The sequence below is a fragment of the Xenopus tropicalis genome, chromosome 2 (assembly GCF_000004195.4).
Source record: "Xenopus tropicalis strain Nigerian chromosome 2, UCB_Xtro_10.0, whole genome shotgun sequence".
Classification (NCBI taxonomy): Eukaryota; Metazoa; Chordata; class Amphibia; order Anura; family Pipidae; genus Xenopus; species Xenopus tropicalis.
In genome coordinates, this window is record NC_030678.2 from 172,706,203 (window position 1) to 172,728,974 (window position 22,772).

General features: G+C 41.5%; 1 protein-coding gene across 1 annotated transcript in view; it reads left to right on the plus strand.

Moving 5' to 3' along the window:
• uvrag (UV radiation resistance associated) overlaps positions 1-22,772 on the plus strand; it is an 80,069-nt gene that overhangs the window by 25,864 nt on the left and 31,433 nt on the right. Inside the window, exons 7-12 of the mRNA XM_002941163.5 lie at positions 4,830-4,935; positions 9,102-9,228; positions 11,297-11,381; positions 12,457-12,544; positions 17,497-17,557; positions 20,231-20,396. Of these exons, the coding sequence (XP_002941209.2) occupies positions 4,830-4,935; positions 9,102-9,228; positions 11,297-11,381; positions 12,457-12,544; positions 17,497-17,557; positions 20,231-20,396 (633 nt within the window). The remainder of the gene's footprint in view (positions 1-4,829; positions 4,936-9,101; positions 9,229-11,296; positions 11,382-12,456; positions 12,545-17,496; positions 17,558-20,230; positions 20,397-22,772) is intronic.

Sequence of the window (22,772 nt, forward strand, 5' to 3'; positions counted from 1 at the left end):
AAGCCCTAAGCCAAGAGCCTTGTGGAAGAAGAGAAGGGAAGAAACAGCTAATGTCACCCTTGTGCCAGATGAGTACTCGCCACTTAACAGATCAGAGACTTGAACCTATTGGGCTCATAACTGTTTGAGGTGCCTTTGGAAGACTGCCAGGCTTCCTCTGCTTCATTGGAAGGTCAGCGATGATGTGTGGGATTGCTACCTAACCTGCATGCCATCGCTGAGCTTTGTGTTTCAGACAGATTTTACCTTAAGACAGTCTGCAATTTAACTGCATTAAATGTTGGAATGTCTACTTTAAAAGGAGGGCATTGCAAAAGGTACAGACCTATCTCATTAATTGATCTCGGCAAGAAACATGAAAACATCCAGATAAATACAATCTCCCAAAATCTTGCGCTATTAGGCTTTTATCATAATAAACCAGCACTGTATTGTCTAGCTAGTATGTATCCTTTATATATATATTACCAACTCAGCGGTGATTAGTATAAAATGAAAATAAACAGTCTCAGTGGGACGATGAACCCGAGACCTTTCTTCCATAGATCAGAGCTTGTCTAATATCAGCATTACATTCAAGTTGATGCTCTCCTTCAGCCTTTTCGGAAATGAATACAAGTTCTCAGCCACTCAGTTCATTGGATGCTTCTAATTAAAATGCTACATTAAGTCTAAACTGAAAAATAAAAGTGGACCGACCTTCTGACCTATGTTGAGAACCTTTGGATCAAATAAACTTGCAGTAGCCACCAAATCCCACCTGCATATTGCAGATAACACATAAGACATGGTAAAAGATCTCGGTAGATTTCTAAAAAGCTACATGTGTGGACTAGACTAGAGGTTCTGATGTTTCTGGGGATGCAAAGACAAAGGTGCGTATATGGTTGTCATGCTAGAAATCATTATAACATGGAGGCATCCATTGTATTTTTCTGTTGAATGTGTGCAACTCCACAGGCTTTCCCCCTTAGGAATGCAGATCAGTGCCATGGTGCTCAAGTCATGGTCGATCAAATTAGAACGATGAAGTAGCTCCAGTGATCCCACCAATTAGAAACCAGATCAAGGGGCCCATTCACTAAAGTCTGAATATTTTAGGCTTAGAATTACGATATGGAAAAAATTCTGAGTAACCACCAAATTCTGATGTCACGAAATCTTTTATCGGTTGTACGAAAATATCATAATTGCCTTCCGAAAGTCACAAAATTTTCCGATCAGAACGTTCGTAAACAGCACGAAACCATCAATGTATGATTTTGGAAGCCTCCCATAGGACTCAATGGCACTCGACAGATCCAACCTGGCGAAAAGATAGTCGCGATACCAAAACTTGAATGAATTCCAAAATATTCAAAAACTACGACTTTTTTGTGGAACTTAACAAAAACCACAAAAAAGTTGTGGAATTTTAACAAAATTATCATGGACATTCTGAAATTTTCGATAAGTTAGAAAAAATACGATTTTATCTCATAAATACTTAATCGAGGTTTTGTAAATGGGCCCCCGAATGTTTGGATCATTTGTGGGGTTTGTTTTCCTAAATTTCATTTTAAAACTAGGTCTTAAATGCAGATAGTCCTCCTAAAGCTCTATATAGCTACTCATCCCCCAGGACAACATGGGTTGCAATTTTGGTCTGAAAGATTGGAAAACATAAAGGCAAACATAAACTGTTTACGTCTACCGACATACCAAGCACTGGCCAACATGGTTCATCGGCCAAACTGACCGATACCCAAGGTACATAGATGTCAGTAGGGGTCAATGGGCATCCATATGTATTGTACATGTCGCTATAGACTTCTACTAATGTTTCAGCCTTTTTAGGAATCTGAGACATCCCTACAATTAAGAATTGTTGGGGGGGATAAAACTTCACCGCTGGTGGGCTTAGTCTCGCTTGGCGACTCTTGCGAGTGTTTTTTTTGTTTTTGCTTTTATTGAATTCATTACAGGGAACTGCAATATAATGTAAGACACCTGTGCACACATTGAGCTCATTATTCCATGTGTTCCGGTGATGGAATCTCAATCACTGCCGTTTAATTGCATGAAACACTTGTAGCTAACCTGGAACCTCACCCACGCTTTGATTTGTAGCCTGCGCCTGAGCGAAACCTCTTCCACCATTAACTATCGGTGCCGTAGGCTGGTCTCCCGAGCGCAGGAAGATTTGTGCTGTTCCTTCCTGACGGAATACCTGTCACTGATGCAATCGTTATTGATATCCCCACATCTTTTCCCTAAGCCTCGGCCTCTGGTAGGAAGCACCCCCTGTGCTATAAGCTCTTTCCTTGATGGTTCACTGCAGCCCGATGTGGTTGACTGAAGCTGTTAGAGCCACATGTTTTATGAGGGTTTATATAAAGGCTTTATCTCAGTACATTTGTTGGGAAGAATGTTTAATAACTTCTAACAAGCTCTCTTAGAAAGAACATGTGTTTTTCGATTCTCCCAGAATCATTATTTTTTATCCTAACCAGTGCCTGCTGGAGTTTTTTTTTTTACAGAGCGTTTAATGGAACATATTACCAGCTTCAAAGCCATTATTAATTTCTCTTATAGAGACAGAAAAATGTAGAAGTGTACCGACCAAAGACCCTCGTAGCGTTGTTTACATGTTTACACCACATGTATCCCCTTTAATAATAGTCATACAACGATATTGGCCCTCAAGCTTTCCCTTAAGTGCTTCATAAGTATCCAGTCTCCAGATGCGGAATGACATTAAAGATGTGCAGTAATGTTAAACAAGATGGTTCTCTTAGTTCCTGAGCTGTGGATTCTTCTAATGCCCTTCTTATCACAGCCTACCTACAGCCTTGATCAGCTGCAGTTTATTGATTGATAAGTAAGAAGTCTATGTGCTCTTCTATCCTAGAGAGGCATCTAGCATATTTTTGAACCCCTCTGTCTCTCTGTTAGTGGAGAATTCCTTCACAATACAGAAACCCTTGCTATGCTAATGGGGAAACGTCCTTCCCTTTCAGTTTTAATTGTTTTTTTTTCATCTGCACCATTCTAAGCAACCATAAATAAGGGAAAGGCAGAAGCATTGGGACACCTGCCTGTCCAACTTTGCATTTTGAAACCAAGGATAATAAGGAAAAGGCAGAAGTATAGGGACACTTACCCGTTGAACTTCTGCCTTTTTATTCTAACACCAAGGATAATAAGGAAAAGGCAGAAGTATAGGGACACCTACCCATCGAACTTCTGCCTTTTTATTGTAACACCAAGGATAATAAGGAAAAGGCAGAAGTATAGGGATACCTACCCGTTGAACTTCTGCCTTTTTATTCTAACACCAAGGATAATAAGGAAAAGGCAGAAGTTGGACAGGCAGGTGTCCCAATACTTTTCCTTATTATCCTTGGTTTCAGGATGAGAAGTATTGGGACACCCATCTGCACAACTTCTCATTTTGAAACCAAGGCTAATAAGGAAAGGGCAGAAGTATTGGGAGACCTGCCTATCCAACTTCTCATTTTGAAACCAAGGCTAATAAGGAAAGGACAGAAGTATTGAGACACCTGCATGCATAACTTCTTTTTCTTAAACCAAGGATAATAAGGAAAGGGCAGAAGTATTGGGAGACCTGCCCATCCAACTTCTCATTCTGAAATAAAGGATAATAAGGAAAAGGCAGAAGTATTGGGACACCTGCCCATCCAACTTCTCATTTTGAAACCAAGGATAATAAGGAAAAGGCAGAAATATTGGGACAGGTAGGTGTCCCAATACTTTTTCCTATTATTCTTTGTTTTAGAATGAGATGTATTGGGACACCCGTCTGCACAACTTCTCATTTTGAAACCAAGGATAATAAGGAAAGGGCAGAAGTATTGGGAGACCTGCCCATCCAACTTCTCATTCTAAAACCAAGGATAATAAGGAAAGGACAGAAGTATTGAAACACCTGCACGCATAACTTCTTTTTCTTAAACCAAGGATAATAAGGAAAAGGCAGAAGTATTGGGAGACCTGCCCATCCAACTTCTTATTCTAAAACCAAGGATAATAAGGAAAAGGCAGAAGTATTGGGACACCTGCCCATCCAACTTCTCATTTTGAAACCAAGGATAATAAGGAAAAAGCAGAAGTATTGGGACAGGTAGGTGTCCCAATACTTTTTCCTATTATCCTTTGTTTTAGAATGAGAAGTATTGGGACACCCGTCTGCACAACTTCTCATTTTGAAACCAAGGATAATAAGGAAAGGGCAGAAGTATTGGGAGACCTGCCCATCCAACTTCTCATTTTGAAACCAGGGATAATAAGGAAAAGGCAGAAGTATTGGGACACCTGCCCATCCAACTTCTCATTCTGAAAACAAGGATAATAATATGGAGCTCCTCCTGCCTTTGCTGCTAATACTTCCTCTACAATTATGGGATGGCACTCTACTAGATATTGGTTGGCTTTCAGTTAAAGTTCCAGTTCATCCCACAGTGGTTCAGTTGAGGTGAGGTCTGAGAACTGAGCATGTAAAAATACATTTACCCAGAGAATGTGTTTCCACTGCTCCAGAGGCCAATGGAGATCATTTTTAAACCACTTAAGCTGATGGTGATTTTAGGAAGATTTGCGTCTTCTCACCCCTAGAAAAAGCCATGCTGCTATGTGATGACATTACTTTCATAAAATAAATGCATAGGTTTATAATTGGTCAGTATAATCCATTTCCTAATAGCTTACAAACTGAATGCAACCCTGACATTACTGCTCCAGGGGCCCCAATCATTATGTTATCCAGAAACATGTAGTTTTCTATTCCTTGACCAATTTGGAGTTATTTTTTTGTTTGTTTTCTCCTTCAGACTCCACCGGGCTCAGTGTGCAATCAAGCAGACGCAAGTGACCGTTCTAAAAATTGGAAAAGAGATCGAAGAAAAACTCCGACTGACCTCTTCTTGCAATGAACTGGTAATTAGTGTAAATTGTACATTAAAGGAACAGTAACACTAAAAAATGAAAGCACTTTAAAGTAATAAATATATAATGCACTGTTGCCCTGCACTGGTAAAACTGGTGCGTTTGCTACAGTAACACTACTATAATTTATATAATAAGCTGCTGTGTAGCCACGGGGGCAGCCATTCAAGCTGGAAAAAAGGAGAAGAGGCACAGGTTACATAGCAGATAACAGATAAGCTCTGTAGAATACAATAGTGTTTTATCTGTTATCTGCTATGTGCCTGGGCCTTTTCTCCTTTGGATGGCTGCCTCCATGGCTACATAGCAGCTTATTTATATAAATTATAGTAGACTTTCTGAAGTAAACACACAACTTTTACCAGTGCAGGGCAGCAGCACATTATATTTTAGTTACTTTTATACACTTTCATTTTTTGGTGTTACTGTTCCTTTAACAACAGAGAAGGAAAGTAGAAATCAGACTTGTTCCCATGGATGATTGTTACCCAGGCAAATTGAGCTTTATGAAATAAGTGTAAAGTTCTTATATAAGTTAAAAAACAAAAAGTAACTTTATATATTGCGGCCAGAGGTACCTTGGTTGTGGTTGTAGGGCAGGGGAGTCTGTAACTCAAGCAGTGGGTGGGACTAGAATACTCTGATGGAAGCTTACATAGGGAGGGGCAGGGAAACTGTAACTCAAGCAGTGGGTGGGACTAGAACACTCTGATGGAAGCTTATATAGGGAGGGGCATGGAATCCATAACTTAAGCAGTGAGTGGGACTAGAACACTGATGGAACACTCTGATGGAAGCTTCCGTTGGAAGGGGCATGGAATATGTAACTTAAGTAGTGGGTGGGTCTAGAACGCTGATGGAACCTTACATAGGGAGGGGCAGGGAACCTGTAACTCAAGCAGTGGGTGAGACTAGAACAATGAACGAAGATTACATAGGGAGGGACAGGGAACCTGTAACTGAATCAGTGGGGGGGACTAGAAAACTCTGATGGAAGCTTCCATAGGGAGGAGCAGGTAACCTGTAACTCAAGCAGTGGGTGAGACTAGGACACTGATGGAAGCTTCCATAGGGAAGAGCAGGGAACCTGTAACTCAAGCAGTGGGTGGGACTAGAACACTCTGATGGAAGCTTCCATAGGGAGGGGCAGGGAACCTGTAACTCAAGCAGTGGGTGGGGCTGGAACACTCTGATGGAAGCTTCCATAGGGAGGGGCTGGGAATCCTTAACTCAAGCAGTGGGTGGGACTAGAACCCTCTAATGGAAGCTTACATAGGGAGGGGCAGGGAAGCTGTAACTCAAGCAGTGGATGGGACTAGAACCCTCTAATGGAAGCTTACATAGGGAGGGGCAGGGAAGCTGTAACTCAAGCAGTGGATGGGACTAGAATACTTTGATGGAACCTAACAGGGAGAGGGGTGGGAAATCTGTAACTCAAGCAGTAGGCTGGTCTAGAACATTTTGATGGAAGCTTATGGGGAGTGGGGGGAATCTATCTCAAGCAGTGAGTGGGACCAGAACATTCTGATCACAACTTACAGGGAAAGGCAAACAGCTAATAGGTGGGAATAGAGATAGAAAAGATAGGCATTACACAGGTGTGCCTGAAACCCATGGGCTGGGCAGTTTTAGGCCAAACATTGACATATTTAGCAAATTCAGGTCTTGGAAGGGAATCTGCAACATAATTAGTGGCCATAACAACGCTCTGATGGCAAACCACAGAAGGTAACTGATAGACAACTCATAGATTTGCCTATTGTCTATCTCAGGTTAGGGGTTAGGTATTCTGAAGAACCAAGGAGGTAAGATCATATGTAAAATAAAAATGCTTCCAATACTGTAAGACATAAAAACTATAGTTGAATTGTTTTTTAATAGGCACAGTCCATTTCCTATATATGCCCTGTGTGTTGGTCTTGTGTTAAATTTCGATTTATATCAACACTTTAGACAATTCAATAGAATGGAGCAGAGCACTGATGGTAGAGGAAGAAAGGGGGATGTCAGTAATGCGTAAAGGTGTACACTAGTGATGTGGGGGGTTTTAGTAGGTATGTAATGCACACAATGGGCTCTTGTGGAGTTCTGTATGGGTTACTAGAAACTAGAACAACGCTTACAGGGCTAGTGCTGGACGTCTCAGACCTTTATGGCAGTTTTCATGGGGAGTGACCTTGTATCTTCAGCAGTTAATAATCAAAGAAACAGTATCGTTCAGAAGCCCAGGAAAAAAAACTATTTTCAGTAATGCTAAAGTATAAAAATACATGTGTTTTGAATAAACGTCGGTTCTATCGTTGGGGGCACACTTGGTTCTTTTGTGGACCGTTAGAATAATACCGTCACTGAGTACAAACCAATAGAGTTCTGTTTGCAGTATTTTGCCCCCATTGCTAAGGCCCTAGGGGCATTTCTGATGCCACACATACATTTTCCCAGTTTTGGATTACACAAGTAAAGGTATGCCCCGCTTTCCTTTAGATCTGATGGAACGTCTGTACGTATATCAGCTGGGATGAATTTCATTTAATGTAAAATACCGATAGCCCAAAAGCTATGAATACATTAAAAACATATTTTCCCTATAATTGAATAATACACCAAATGCAGTTATGTAGTTAAGTGTGAAATTGCTAAAGTCTCACATCTCCTGTGTGAACTGCTGCTGAATGTGTATTGTATTACACAGATCCTTGATATGCCTCCTCCAAGGATAATGCCTCTAAGCCATATGGACTCCTTATTGACGAGCACAGCACACATCATTTTATTAGTGGGAAAACGAATACATGCATTTTTCTACATACATAGTGTTTACAGTCAAAATATCTTAAGTCTTTTGCCTTAACGGAGAATATCTCAACCTTTTTGTCCATAGATAGTCTTCTATCTTGAAAGCACTGAAATAAAGGCATAGTTATGCATCCGAAAGTTCATCAAACCCCATGACCGCCATGTTGTCTAGTTTAACTGTCCAAACCTTCTGCTTAGATTTGAGGCGTTGAGGGACACATATGTACTTGGAAAAGTGTATGTGCTCTGCGCCCAGGGATGGGGTGTGGGAGGATAGAAATGGAAGTGGTTGACGTCATGGAACACTGAAAAGGCTGAAGCCAAAAAAGCTGCGATACCGGAGAAGAAAGACAATACTGAGTGGAAGAGTGGGTCTTTCTTATAGAGATTGCAGAGTTAAAGAGAGCTTTCAGATGCTTTAAGGTAAAGAAAAGGCATAATCACTGGGGGATGCTTAAGTTTTAGGCTCCCCCCCAGTGATAATGATCTGCTTACCTGAGATGCTGCGCAGGTTTCCCTGTTCTTTGAAAACTCCACTTGCCTGGGGTACTACTGTAGGAACATACGGCCACAATGTCACAGTCTTCTTCCTGGAACCCTCCTGGGTGCCTGATCCTTCATCCAAATCCTGGACCCCAGGATTTAGCATCTTCCTCCCTGCCCTACCATTTCTAGTAATGTCAGTTATGGACTGAGGGGTAGGAACAGTTTTGCTGGAGGGGCTGAGACAGGGTGATAATGTCTCCATTGGGGAGGGCACTGGAAGGAGTTAGGCCTATGACCGGCAGAAGTAATTTATCAGGCAGACCTGCGGGTTTGGGGCCTACAATGTTCCCAAAGGTATTCTATGAAGAACCCACCCAAATCATTTCTTCTTGCTCATCCATAAATAGGTAGCTAGGAGTATGCTTGGCACCAGTTCAGTGCATGTTTAGGACCATTATCCTGCAGAAATATATCTTCCGGTGTGACCTTAAGCCAACTGGGATGGCTCACCAATTCCCAACATTTATCAGTTGGTACTTCTGGCTGACTCCATATAGCTGTTGACTTTGGGGAGATAAGGTTTGGCAGCTGGTTATCAGCATATGAATGGCCATCCTCAGCTTGCAGGGGAGGAAAGAAATTAAGGCTTGTACCACCTAAATGTAGATATAATGAATATCCCAGCATGCCCCTTGCCTGCCTTTAGTTTGGTTATATCACAAAAAAAGCTGTAAAATCTGGGCAATAGTGGCATATACAATAAGAAGCACCAAGTGAAGGTAAATTTTTGACCTCTGGCACAGGTTTATCAGAAATAGACTGCAAAGTGCGTGGTTCTTACCGGCAATATAAAAACATGTTTCCTGTTTCCCCAGAAAAAAGAGAGTGAATGTTTACGCCTCAAAATACTGGTGCTTCAAGATGAACTGGAGAGGCAGAAGAAATCCTTGGGACGGGAGATGGAAATTCTGCAGAAGGAGCAGAGGTTACTAAATGACAGACGTAAGTAAAGGGAGAGTCCTGTCCAGCCATAACTAACCAGTTTGTAGTGGGACAGTCCTTATTCACAGACCCAAGTATGGTTACTATCCTTGCCCGGCCAACGTCTTATTCCTAGACTAAAGGTGGCCATACACGCTAAGATCCGCTTGCTTGGCGAGGTCACCAAACGAGCTGATCTTCTCCCCATATCCCCACCTACGGGTGGGTGATATCGGGCTAATTCGGTTTCGATGCGGTGCCCGATCAAGATCTGGCCAATTTCAGGCCAGATGTCGGTCGGGCAGGCCCGTCGTTAGTGCCCATACACGGGCAGATAAGCTGCCAGATCGGTCTATGCTGGAATCAGCCGTGTATGGGCACCTTAAGGTGACTAATACAAAGTTGCCCCCTTCCTCTGCTGCTATAACAACCCCATCCCTTCTGGAAAGATTCCCATTTCAAGGTGTAGTTCAAGTTAACTTTTAGTATGTTATAGAATGGATAATTAGGATTTGAAAGGGTTAAATGTCCGCGTGAACAAGGAAGTGAAAATTATTTCACTGCAAAGCGACATTTACCCCTTCCGGATCCTAATAAGTATATGCTAATTAGGATTCTGTGGCCAAATCCCTTGGAATGGATTTGGGGGTTCGGCCGACCCCGAGAAACTAGGTTCGGTGCCTCCCTAATTGTTGTTGTTACTTTTTATTCTCTTTCCATTCAGCCCCTCTCCTATTCATATTCCATCTCATTCAATTGACTCCCTGATTGCTAAGGTAATTCGGACCCTAGCAACCAGATAGCTGGTGAAATTCCAAACCGGAGAGTTGCTGACTAAAAAAAGTAATCAATTTATAAGCCACACATAATAAAAAAGAAGACTGGAAGACTCTCTCCAGTTATCATACTAAAAGTTAACAACCAATTTAATGTTGGGACATAGTTGCTTGAAGTTTCTTCCATTTAGCCTCTGTGGTTTTGGGTCAGGCTTTGGGCTTCAAATTCATCCCACAGTGGTTCAGTTGGGTTGGCGTCAAGACCCGGCATCACCAAGTTCCTTCTCCCTCCTCTCAGCAAGCCACAGAATGGTCAATAATGTCATTTTTTGGGGAGAACAATCGGGGATCAATGTATCTTTTTGGGCACATTGAAGGGGCAGTAACACCAAAAAATATAATGTAATGTTGCCCTGCACTGGTACAACTGGTGCCTTTGCTGCTGTGTAGCTCCGGGGGCAGCCGTTCAAAGCCATAAAAAGGAGAAAAGGCACAGGTTACATAGCAGATAACAGATAAACTCTGTAGTATACAATGGAATTCTGCTTATCTGTCTTTGGGCCTGTTATCGCTACTTAAACACCCCTAGGAACTTCAGTCAGTAAGGAGTTAAGGTGCCCATACACGGGAAGATCCGCTCGTTTGGCGATATTGCCAAGCGAGCGGATCTTCTCCCGATATCCCCACCTATGGGTGGGGAATATCAGGAGAATCCAGGCTAATTCGATCGAATTATAACAACGGGTATAGGAAAAGTCGGTCCGTGGACCGCATCAACGAGCCAATGCGGCCCCCGATCCGACTAGATTTTCTAACCTGCCCGATTGAGATCTGGCCGATTTCAGGCCAGGATACATTGAAAGGTGTGTCATCTTCATATCCTTGGAAAATTGGCAATTCATTGTGAATAAGCCCACAGCTTCCTCCCTTCCTCACAGGGGATAAAAGTTGGGTCGAGCTGGATCTCGTTTAAACACATTCTGCACTGTGCGTTGCTTTTATTAAAGCGTGTCTTGTAAATTTCTCCCTAGCGTGATAATGCGCTGCACTTTTATTCTCTAACTGAATATCTGAATCAGGCGCCATATGTGGGGATAATAGCAGGGATTTTACCCCCCTACCCGCCCCCCTGCTCGCTTTATTTTACTTTTATTGTCGGCCTTTTGTATAAACTCCGTGTCACTCTAAAACTGTGTTGTGTAAATGAAATAACAAAAGATTCCTAACCCAGAGTTGTGAATACAAAGTTCCCTCCATGTTCTGCGATGTGTTGTACAAAGTCAGTGGCATTTAGATTTATTTTTATTTTTTAGGCAATGTGTTTAATGTTGATCGCGAGAAGCTGCAGAAACAGAATGAAACACTCGGCGAGTTAAGGAAAGAATGCACTGCGAAACGGTAAATGAATTAAATATTATTATTCTTTATATTATATGCACAAATTCTGCTCTCTGATTATTCATCATTCCCATCAGCCCCTGCCCCAGAGAGCTTACAATCTAAGATCCCTATTACATTCCCATCAGTCCCTGCCCCAGTGAGCTTACAATCTAAGGTCCCTATCCCATTCCCATCAGTCCCTGTCCCAGTGAGCTTACAATCTAAGGTCCCTATCCCATTCCCATCAGTCCCTGCCCCAGTGAACTTACAATCTAAGGTACCTATCCCATTCCCATCAGTCCCTGCCCCAGTGAGCTTACAATCTAAGGTCCCTATCACATTCCCATCAGTCCCTGCCCCAGTGAACTTACAATCTAAGGTCCCTATCACATTCCCATCAGTCCCTGCCCCAGTGAGCTTACAATCTAAGGTCCCTATCACATTCCCATCAGTCCCTGCCCCAGTGAGCTTACAATCTAAGGTACCTATCCCATTCCCATCAGTCCCTGCCCCAGTGAGCTTACAATCTAAGGTCCCTATCACATTCCCATCAGTCCCTGCCCCAGTGAACTTACAATCTAAGGTCCCTATCACATTCCCATCAGTCCCTGCCCCAGTGAGCTTACAATCTAAGGTCCCTATCACATTCCCATCAGTCCCTGCCCCAGTGAGCTTACAATCTAAGGTCCTTATCACATTCCCATCTGTCCCTGTCCCAGTGAGCTTACAGTCTAAGGTCCCTATGACATTCCCATTGGTTACAAGCCTATATAACCCCTATGCCATTTGGCATTGTCTCCCATAGTTGTGAGAGTAGGCCCTGGATGTTATGTTCTATGGTAGGCCCTAGGCCCAGTTTATCACTGCTCTTAATTTCCCCTGCTAATGGGATATAGTGCTAGAGCTGCTTCTTTATTTTTGCTTAGGGTCTAATTATCTCCATAGCCAATATAAAGAAGTCCCAAGACATGTCAACTACAAAAGTTCTTTTTTTTCTTCTAAAAAATGCTATTCGGTCTTATTAATACAGGCATTCAAGTTTATCATGCATATTTCCAGATACTAATCTCATATAAATGTCCTCTTGTCGCAGGGAGCAGTTTTTAAAGACCAACGCTCAACTTACGATTCGCTGCCGGCAGTTGCTGTCTGAGCTCTCGTATATTTATCCGGTTGAGGCAGTAAGTGTTACCGGGGTGTCTCATACCCTAACAGAGTCAAATAAGGCATACAAATAGGTCATATGTCCTTATGAAAAGCTGTCAGTCAAGTGAAGACCTAGTGACCATGGAATAAGACAACAAATTACAGGTCATTTATGGTCAGGCAATTATTGGTCATACATGCTAACTGCCCTGAAGGGTCCTGGCAGTGGCCATTCAAGTTACTGAAGGGACAAATCCGCTGAGCTCAGAATCAAATGTGAGTTTTGTGCCCCTTTAAAACATGGACTTGTGCAAAGGCATGAAAGGAATTTAAATATTTGTAAACCCTATGGAGTGTTAGTTTGCCTTAATGCCACATGTTATACATACAGGTTGCTTTTACAAACAATGTGTTAGTTGGTTTGACGGAATAGCCTTTTGCGCCTCCGTTATTTAAGTGTCTGGGTGTCTGTACCCGTGGGTGGTCCTATAGAATGAGCGGTACCCATTAAAGAACATCATCGATGTTGGAGGGATGGAAACTCTGAGAAATGAAGATGTCTTTAAAGAATTTGTACATAAAGCCATTGCAAGAAAACATTTTTTTTTTTACTTGAAAATACCTTTCATTTTGCTTGTAGTACAGGTATAGGACCCGTTATCCAGAATGCTCGGGACCAAGGGTATTCCGGATATGGGGTCGTTCCGTAATTTGGATCTCCATACCTTAAGTCTACTGAAAAATCATTAAAACATAAATTAAACCCAATAGGGTTGTTTTGCATACAATAAGGATTATTTATATCTTAGTTGGGATCAAGTACAGGTACTGTTTTATTATTACAGAGAAAAGGGAATCATTTAACCATTAAATAAACCCAATAGGGCTGTTCTGCCCCCAATAAGGGGTAATTATATCTTAGTTGGGATCAAGTACAGGTACTGTTTTATTATTACAGAGAAAAGGGAATCATTTAACCATTAAATAAACCCAATAGGGCTGTTCTGCCCCAATAAGGGGTAATTATATCTTAGTTGGGATCATGTACAGGTACTGTTTTATTATTACAGAGAAAAGGGAATCATTTAACCATTAAATAAACCCAATAGGGCTGTTCTGCCCCAATAAGGGGTAATTATATCTTAGTTGGGATCAAGTACAGGTACTGTTTTATTATTACAGAGAAAAGGGAATCATTTAACCATTAAATCGACCCAATAGGGCTGTTCTGCCCCAATAAGGGGTAATTATATCTTAGTTGGGATCAATTACAAGGTACTGTTTTATTATTACAGAGAAAAAGGGAATTCGTTTTAAAATTCTGAATTATTTGATTAAATATACTGGAGGATTTCTAGCCTTTTGCCCTGGACAACACCTGTAGTTGGATAGCCCCCCCCCCCTTTTTTAAAATACCTATAATAAAAGTAGGCTATTCTGCGGAAAACCCAATTCACTAGCATCTGTACCATTTTGACTTGTTCAGCAGAGCCACATGCTTTTGGGCAGCCATCTTAATTCAGCAATACGTTTAGCATTATATGGAGCAGAGAAGGGTAAAATGAGGGACAGATGAGCCCACATTCCCCCCAACAGCCTGGGCCCTGAGCTGTCACTTCAAGAGAAGACTTGATGATACATTGGACATTTCACCCCACAGATAGATCCTTATCTGGGAAACTGTGACAATTGCGAGGCGCCCGATTCAAGATCAAAAGGATCAGTGGCTGGGATCCACGTCAGCTCCACTTCTCGGTTCAACCACTAAACGTTTACAGAAGTTGCACTGCAGTATAAGGGGCGGCAATAGAGATAAATGCAGCATATCCAAGATTTTATCTCATTCCATATTGCACGATCCAACGTCTTTTTAACTCCTTTATCCACTAAGGGGACTGCTTTGTGTCTTATTCCCAGGCCCATTCATTCAGAACTACCTCCGACTGAAAGAATTAGGCACTAATGCAAACAAAAAGTCTTCTAATTGCTCTCAAAGATACACCTGAAAGGCCAACTTGATGGTCAGTTATGGTGAGATTGGGGTGATGGCCTATTTGCTGCCCTAGATGATTTTTGCATCATGGCTCTTTTGTTCCTATATCTATACCTTTAACAGTTGGAGTCCTGACCAATGGTTGGACCATCAAAACAAAACAATTCCATATCTCTAGTAACAAAAGCAAGAGGTGCCACTAATAACCATTGTAGATCAACTCACCAAATCAGATAAGTTGTCCAGGTGCAACAACCCCAGACCCTCGACTTGGAGGATGGAAAACCCATCAGTAATAGAAACAGTAGGGGCTTTACCCCTTATTGGGGCAGAACAGCCCTATTGGGTTTATTTAATGGTTAAATGATTCCCTTTTCTCTGTAATAATAAAACAGTACCTGTACTTGATCCCAACTAAGATATAATTACCCCTTATTGGGGCAGAACAGCCCTGTTGGGTTTATTTCATGGTTAAATGATTCCCTTTTCTCTGTAATAATAAAACAGTACCTGTACTTGATCCCAACTAAGATATAATTACCCCTTATTGGGGCAGAACAGCCCTATTGGGTTTATTTAATGGTTAAATGATTCCCTTTTCTCTGTAATAATAAAACAGTACCTGTACTTGATCCCAACTAAGATATAATTACCCCTTATTGGGGGCAGAACAGCCCTATTGGGTTTATTTAATGGTTAAATGATTCCCTTTTCTCTGTAATAATAAAACAGTACCTGTAGTTGATCCCAACTAAGATATAATTACCCCTTATTGGGGCAGAACAGCCCTATTGGGTTTATTTAATGGTTAAATGATTCCCTTTTCTCTGTAATAATAAAACAGTACCTGTACTTGATATTAACTAAGCTGCATTAATCCATATTGGTGCATTGCCGCTTTGGGTTGGCAGGCAGCAGGTTAGGGTTGGGTGTGTCGACAAAAATGTTAACCGACACAGCGCTAATAGCTAAATAAACAATTCAAGCCAATGTGGTCTCCTAAAAAAGCCTTTATTAGATTACATCTTTGGTTAGTCCTTGTCAACCGCTCAAACAGTCGCCTCTTTGAAATGGTAAGTGGTTACTGTAGCCACCGCATATATTCCTTTCCGTTCCATATTGGGGAGCTGCAGAATGAAATCTTCATTCAGAAATGACAAAAAGAAAGGCTTATTGCACATTTTCCTCCATACAAAATGTTAATTTCATGGTGAAATGCCCCTTTAGCATCTAATTTCTCTGTAGTGGTTCTTTAAGGGCACCCACTCCATTTAGATATTCGGAAAGAATTTTTAACTGTGAGAGCTGTGAAGTTGTGGGATTCCCTTCCCAAATCAGTTATATAGCTTTAAGAAGGGGCTGGATAGCTTTTTAGCCATTGAGGGAATACAGGCTTATGGGAGATAGCTCTCAGTACAAGTGAGGGAATACAGGGGTAGGGGGGATAGCTCTCAGTACAAGTGAGGGAATACAGGGGTATGGGAGATAGCTCTCAGTACAAGTGAGGGAATACAGGGGTATGGGAGATAGCTCTCAGTACAAGTGAGGGAATACAGGGGTAGGGGGGATAGCTCTCAGTACAAGTGAGGGAATACAGGGGTAGGGGGGATAGCTCTCAGTACAAGTGAGGGAATACAGGGGTATGGGAGATAGCTCTCAGTACAAGTGAGGGAATACAGGGGTAGGGGAGATAGCACTCAGTACAAGTGAGGGAATACAGGGGTATGGGAGATAGCTCTCAGTACAAGTGAGGGAATACAGGGGTAGGGGAGATAGCTCTCAGTACAAGTGAGGGAATACAGGGGTATGGGAGATAGCTCTCAGTACAAGTGAGGGAATACATGGGTAGGGGAGATAGCTCTCAGTACAAGTGAGGGAATACAGGGGTATGGGAGATAGCTCTCAGTACAAGTGAGGGAATACAGGGGTAGGGGAGATAGCTCTCAGTACAAGTGAGGGAATACAGGAGTAGGGGAGATAGCTCTCAGTACAAGTGAGGGAATACAGGGGTAGGGGGGATAGCTCTCAGTACAAGTGAGGGAATATAGGGTTATGGGGGATAGCTCTCAGTACAAGTGAGGGAATACAGGGGTATGGGAGATAGCTCTCAGTACAAGTGAGGGAATACAGGGGTAGGGGAGATAGCTCTCAGTACAAGTGAGGGAATACAGGGGTAGGGGGGATAGCTCTCAGTACAAGTGAGGGAATACAGGGGTAGGGGAGATAGCTCTCAGTACAAGTGAGGGAATACAGGGGTAGGGGGATAGCCTCAGTAGCTCTCAGTACAAGTGAGGGAATACAGGGGTAGGGGGGATAGCTCTCAGTACAAGTGAGGGAATACAGGGTTATGGGAGATAGCTCTCAGTACAAGTGAGGGAATACAGGGGTATGGGAGATAGCTCTCAGTACAAGTGAGGGAATACAGGCTTATGGGAGATAGCTCTCAGTACAAGTGAGGGAATACAGGGGTATGGGAGATAGCTCTCAGTACAAGTGAGGGAATACAGGGGTATGGGAGATAGCTCTCAGTACAAGTGAGGGAATACAGGGGTAGGGGAGATAGCTCTCAGTACAAGTGAGGGAATACAGGGGTAGGGGAGATAGCTCTCAGTACAAGTGAGGGAATACAGGGGTAGAGGAGATAGCTCTCAGTACAAGTGAGGGAATACAGGGGTAGGGGAGATAGCTCTCAGTACAAGTGAGGGAATAAAGGGTTATGGGAGATAGCTCTTAGTACAAGTTGCCCCAGGGACTGGACCGATTGCCATCTTGGAGTCAGGAAGGGTTTTTTTTCCCCTCTGCAGCAAATTAGAGAGGCTTCAGATGGGGTTTTTTGCCTTCCTCTGGATCAACTGGCAGTTAGGCAGGTTATATATAGGCATTATGGTTGAACGTGATGGATATATGTCTTTTTTCAACCTAACTTACTATGTTATTATGTTTCAATAGGTCTCTTGTATTAACATTCTCCTCTCAATTTATCTCCTTTCACAGCCCGACCAAAAAGATTATTTCATATGTGGTGTGAAGCTGCCGAATTCCGAGGATTTTCAAGGTATGAAGAACAACAATATTCCGACAGTGACGAGTTCAGCTCATACATTTACGACATATATATATATTATTATAACAAGCCTGCAAGTTGCAACATAAAAAAATTTGATGCTCGTCTTTTTTTGCTAAATTGCATAAAATGAGCTATTTTTTCCCCCTTTTTAAACATATTTCAATCAGCTATTCCCAGATCTAGAGAGATTTATCACCCCTGCTTGTGCCGTGTACAGCGTGTTCTGTCTGGGGCCCTCGGTGTGGTTTGTTTTACTAATCACAGTTTGTGATTACTACGGTTTTTCGCTTCCCATCTTGGCTCCATATGCCTCCCTGTAATTAATCTAATGAGGTTTTTTTAGCTTGTAATCAAATTTCGGGGGGAGCCAGAAGTTGCAACAGATTCCCCCACCCCTCAGTGTCTTTGGGCCCCATGAGGTTCTAGTTGTGGCCACACGGATATAAACCAGAGGAGGATTTTTCTAAGTGAATTCATATCTTCTCCATTGAAAACTAATGAACTTTTGCCCCAACACTTGATGCTTCTTACAAGTGTAAGAGCTTCATATTTACACAGTTTAAAGTTAACCTTTAGTATGCTATAGAATTTCCAATTACAAAGAAATTTGCACTTGGTCTTCATTATTTATTTTTTTATAGTTTTTGAATTATTTGCCGTAACAATCTAGTCCATGGGTACAGTGGGGGTCATTTATAAAATATATTTTTGAACATATTTGCCCTTCCCCTGTTTATATTTATAAACCTGGACAAGACTGATGCATTTACTGTGCAAACATAATTGTGAATTCTTTATTCACACTGCAAAAGCTTTTATAATATAGTATAGAGGGATGGAACCTGTTATCCAGAACACTTGGGACCTGGGGTATTAATTAAACAGTATTTTTAAACAGTAATTAAACCCAATAGGATTGTTCTGGCTCCAATAAGGGGTAATTATATCTTAGCTGGGATCAAGTACAGGGACTGTTTTATTATTACAGAGAAAAGGGAATCATTTAACCATGAAATAAACCCAATAGGGCTGTTCTGCCCCAAAAAGGGGTAATTATATCTTAGTTGGGATCAAGTACAGGTACTGTTTTATTATTACAGAGAAAAGGGAATCATTTAACCATTAAATAAACCCAATAGGGCTGTTCTGCCCCCAATAAGGGGTAATTATATCTTAGTTGGGATCAAGTACAGGTACTGTTTTATTATTACAGAGAAAAGGGAATCATTTAACCATGAAATAAACCCAATAGGGCTGTTCTGCCCCAATAAGGGGTAATTATATCTTAGTTGGGATCAAGTACAGGTACTGTTTTATTATTACAGAGAAAAGGGGATCATTTAACCATTAAATAAACCCAATAGGGCTGTTCTGCCCCAATAAGGGGTAATTATATCTTAGTTGGGATCAAGTACAGGTACTGTTTTATTATTACAGAGAAAAGGGAATCATTTAACCATGAAATAAACCCAATAGGGCTGTTCTGCCCCAATAAGGGGTAATTATATCTTAGTTGGGATCAAGTACAGGGACTGTTTTATTATTACAGAGAAAAGGGAATCATTTAACCATGAAATAAACCCAATAGGGCTGTTCTGCCCCAATAAGGGGAAAGAGAAAAAGGAAATCATTTTTAAAAATGTGAATTATTTGATTAAAATGGAGTCTATGGGAGATGGCCTTCCCGTAATTCTGAACTTTCTGGATAATGGGTTTCCAAATAAGGGGTCCGATACCTGTATTTGCAAATTGGGAATATTTATGCGCACTCTATGTCCAAATTATGGCGCGGAAAAAGTGTGCGCTAAACTGATTTCACACAATGCTAAATTATATTGGTAAAGTGAAACTTGGTGCTATATACGCAGACAAAAAAACACGCATTTTACAGCGATTCACAAAAAGAGAAAAACCTGTGCAGCAGTACAAAAGGTAACCGTGTAGGGGAAAACGTGCAAAACAATCATTTATAAATGAGCCCCAGTGGGACCTGAGGAATCTATCAGGTATTGGAGCTGCCAGAGGAGAGCAGAACAGAATGTGCAATAATGTGTGCCCAAAACTGAATTATTATTTTTTTGGCCACTAAATGGAACCTGGAAAAATTGGCTGTAGAGATTCTGAAGTGTTCAAAATTAGGTATGAACTTGTACCGGTTCCTTATGTGAAATACGTGTGGTCTCTTTTCTTGCGCTTTTTGCCTCCTACTATCCAGTCCGCAATTGGAGGCCATGTAAGAGAATTGCCCCCCCAAGGCTGCAAGGTTTCAGAAATAACAGAAGACAATTGTAAAGCTACATTCTGGCATCACAGACATAGCATAGACACAAGCAGTAGGTCGGGTTGGCTGGGTTCGGGCCGACCTCGGCACATCACTGGTGGGTTCGGGCTGAGCTCTTCTACTTGCTCTCCCCGCCCACAACCTTACACTGCCGGGAAGCCGGTCGGGTAAGGGTAGGGCGTGAGTAGACAAAATCTTGACCCCTACATCACTAACAAGCAGATGTAGTACAGTTTGTATTACTAGTGTATGTGTGTGAATGTATCCAACCTAATGTTTGATTAAAAAAATGTAAAACCCAACATTTATAGAAATAAATATAATTGTTATATTTTTGCAGTTATAAATTTCTTTTTTTTTTTTTTTTTCTTTTTTTCCAGCAAAGGATGATGGGAGTGTGGCTGTAGCATTGGGCTACACAGCCCATTTGGTCTCCATGATTTCCTTCTTCCTCCAGGTACCTCTACGTTATCCCATTCTCCACAAGGGCTCCAGGTCTGCCATCAAGGACAACATCAATGACAAGCTGACGGAGAAGGAAAGAGAGTAAGTACAATGTTCTTATTTACCCGTTAAAGGGGTGGTTCACCTTTCATTTAAATTTTAGTATGTCATAGAATGGTCAGTTTCAAGCAACTTTTCAACTGGTCTTCATTATTTATTTATTTTTTTTATAGTTTTTAAATTATTTGCCTCCTTCTTCTGACATTTTCCAACTTTCAATTGGGGTCACTGACCCCAGTAGCCAAAAACACTTTTGCTCTGGGAAACTACAATTTTATTGTTATGTTTTATTATTTTTTTTTTATATTCAGGTCCTCTCCTATTTACATACCAGTCTCTCATTCAAACCACTGCCTGGTTGCTAAGGTAATTTAAAACCTAGCAACCAGATAGCTGCTGAAATTCCAAACTGGGGAGCTGCTAAACAAAAAGTGAAATACCAAAACCATAAATAATAAAAAAAAATAAGTAAAGAGCAATTGTAAATTGTCTCAGAATATTACTCTCTACACCAGTGATCCCCAACCAGTGGCTCAGGGCAACATGTCGCTCCCCAACCCCTTGGATGTTGCTCCCAGTGCCCCCAAACCAGGGAGTTATTTTTGAATTTGTTTTCGTTGAATAAAAACAAGATTTACTACCAAATAAAGCCCCCTGTAAGCTGATAGGGTGCATAGAGCAGTTGCTCTCAACCTTCTTAATGCTACAACCCCTTTAATACAGTTCCTCATGTTGTGATGACCCCCCCAACCATAAAATTATTCCTAAGACCATCGGAAATATGTGTTTTCCAATGGTCTTAGGCGGCCCCTGTGAAAGGGTCGTTCCACCCCCAAAGGGGTCCCAGCCCACTGGTTGAGAACCGTTGGCATAGAGGCTCCCTAATAGCCAATCACAGCCGTTATTTGGCACCTCCATGAACTTTTATGATGCTTGTGTTGCATTACATTAAACTGTGGCTCACAAGTAAAAAAACAGTTGGGGACCCCTTCTCTACATCATTCTAAAAGTTAACAAAAAGGTGAACAACCCCTTTAAAGGGCTGGCTTTGACCAGTATAGTGTGTTGCCTGTCAATGCATTTTTAGGATAGACGAGCACAGAAATATGGAGTCACACTGGTTGCGTTAGTACCAAAGTTTCTGCATATCATACTGTGTAAAAAGTGGAGTGAAGCATTACTGGTGATGTTGCCCAGGGCACAATCAGTAATTAGATTTCAATAGTTAGGAAACCAAAACAACGCATCTGATTGGCTGCTATCATCACCGGTGATATTTTACTCCACTTTTTACACAGCATGATAAATATACCCCTTAGAAACATGCTGCTATGCCTTTAAAAGCTACCCAGCATGTTTCTATTGTGGATCAGTACACCTTGTTATATCCCTCAGTAGATAGAAGGTATGGGCTGCTTCAAGCTCCTGTCGAAGCGTTCCACAACTGTCCAATGAATGGTTATTACCATTGGCACAGCATGTAGTATCTACAGAACCGTGTTGGACCCGTTTGTGGCCCCGCTGCTCTATGCCAGAGAACTCGCACTGCTTTTTATATACTTGTCATAAAGACAAAACAGCTGAAATGAACATGTTCTTGTAGATAAAACGGAACTTGCCAAAATGCGGGCCCATAAATATCTGCACTGTTTATCCACTCTAAATGTATTTCGCCAGCTCAGAATATCCGAATGTGAACTTGTATCAAAAGAAGAATTTCCCAAAAATGATTTATTGCTCGCAAAAATGGCTTGTTATGTGAAGCGTCTGTCTTCAAAAACCCCAAGTATTTTTTTTACATTAAATATTCTGTTTTCCTTGGCCGTTTGGGGCAGTTATTTCAAACAAATTGCTGTAGTGAGTCAATAGCATGTGTTTGTCTTGTCAGTTCTCAGTCAGCATTACATTTTGGTTTAATTTTTAAACAAAAAAAATCAACAATTTTTTTTTCTGGCAGCATTTTTTAACGTATTACACAGAGGGCAGAAGAGAATTGGTCTTGTTAGCAGTTAAATTCTCAGGCCTTTTATTCCTTTATATCTATCAACCTCTTCATGTTTTAATTTCATTATACTGAATTACTCACCAACCCGTCTGTATGGCTTTTCCATGTGTTTAAATCCCTCTCACACACACAGAGGTAGTTATTAGTTATTCCTCTTAAAACTTCATGGTTTGACCTCTGGTTCTAGCCATCTATTATCTATAAAAATGAAATAAGTGCAGAGCAAAAGGAGGGAGAAGAAAAGAAATTGGGACAAAAGGACAGAGATAATTAAAAAGGGGAAGGAGGAGAGATGAGAAGAAAATAGTATAGGGAGCAGTTTATAAAAGAGACAGAAAGGGCAATGGGGTGGGCATGGAAGGGGCAATGGGGTGGGCATGGAAGGGGCAATGGGGTGGGCATGGAAGGGGCAA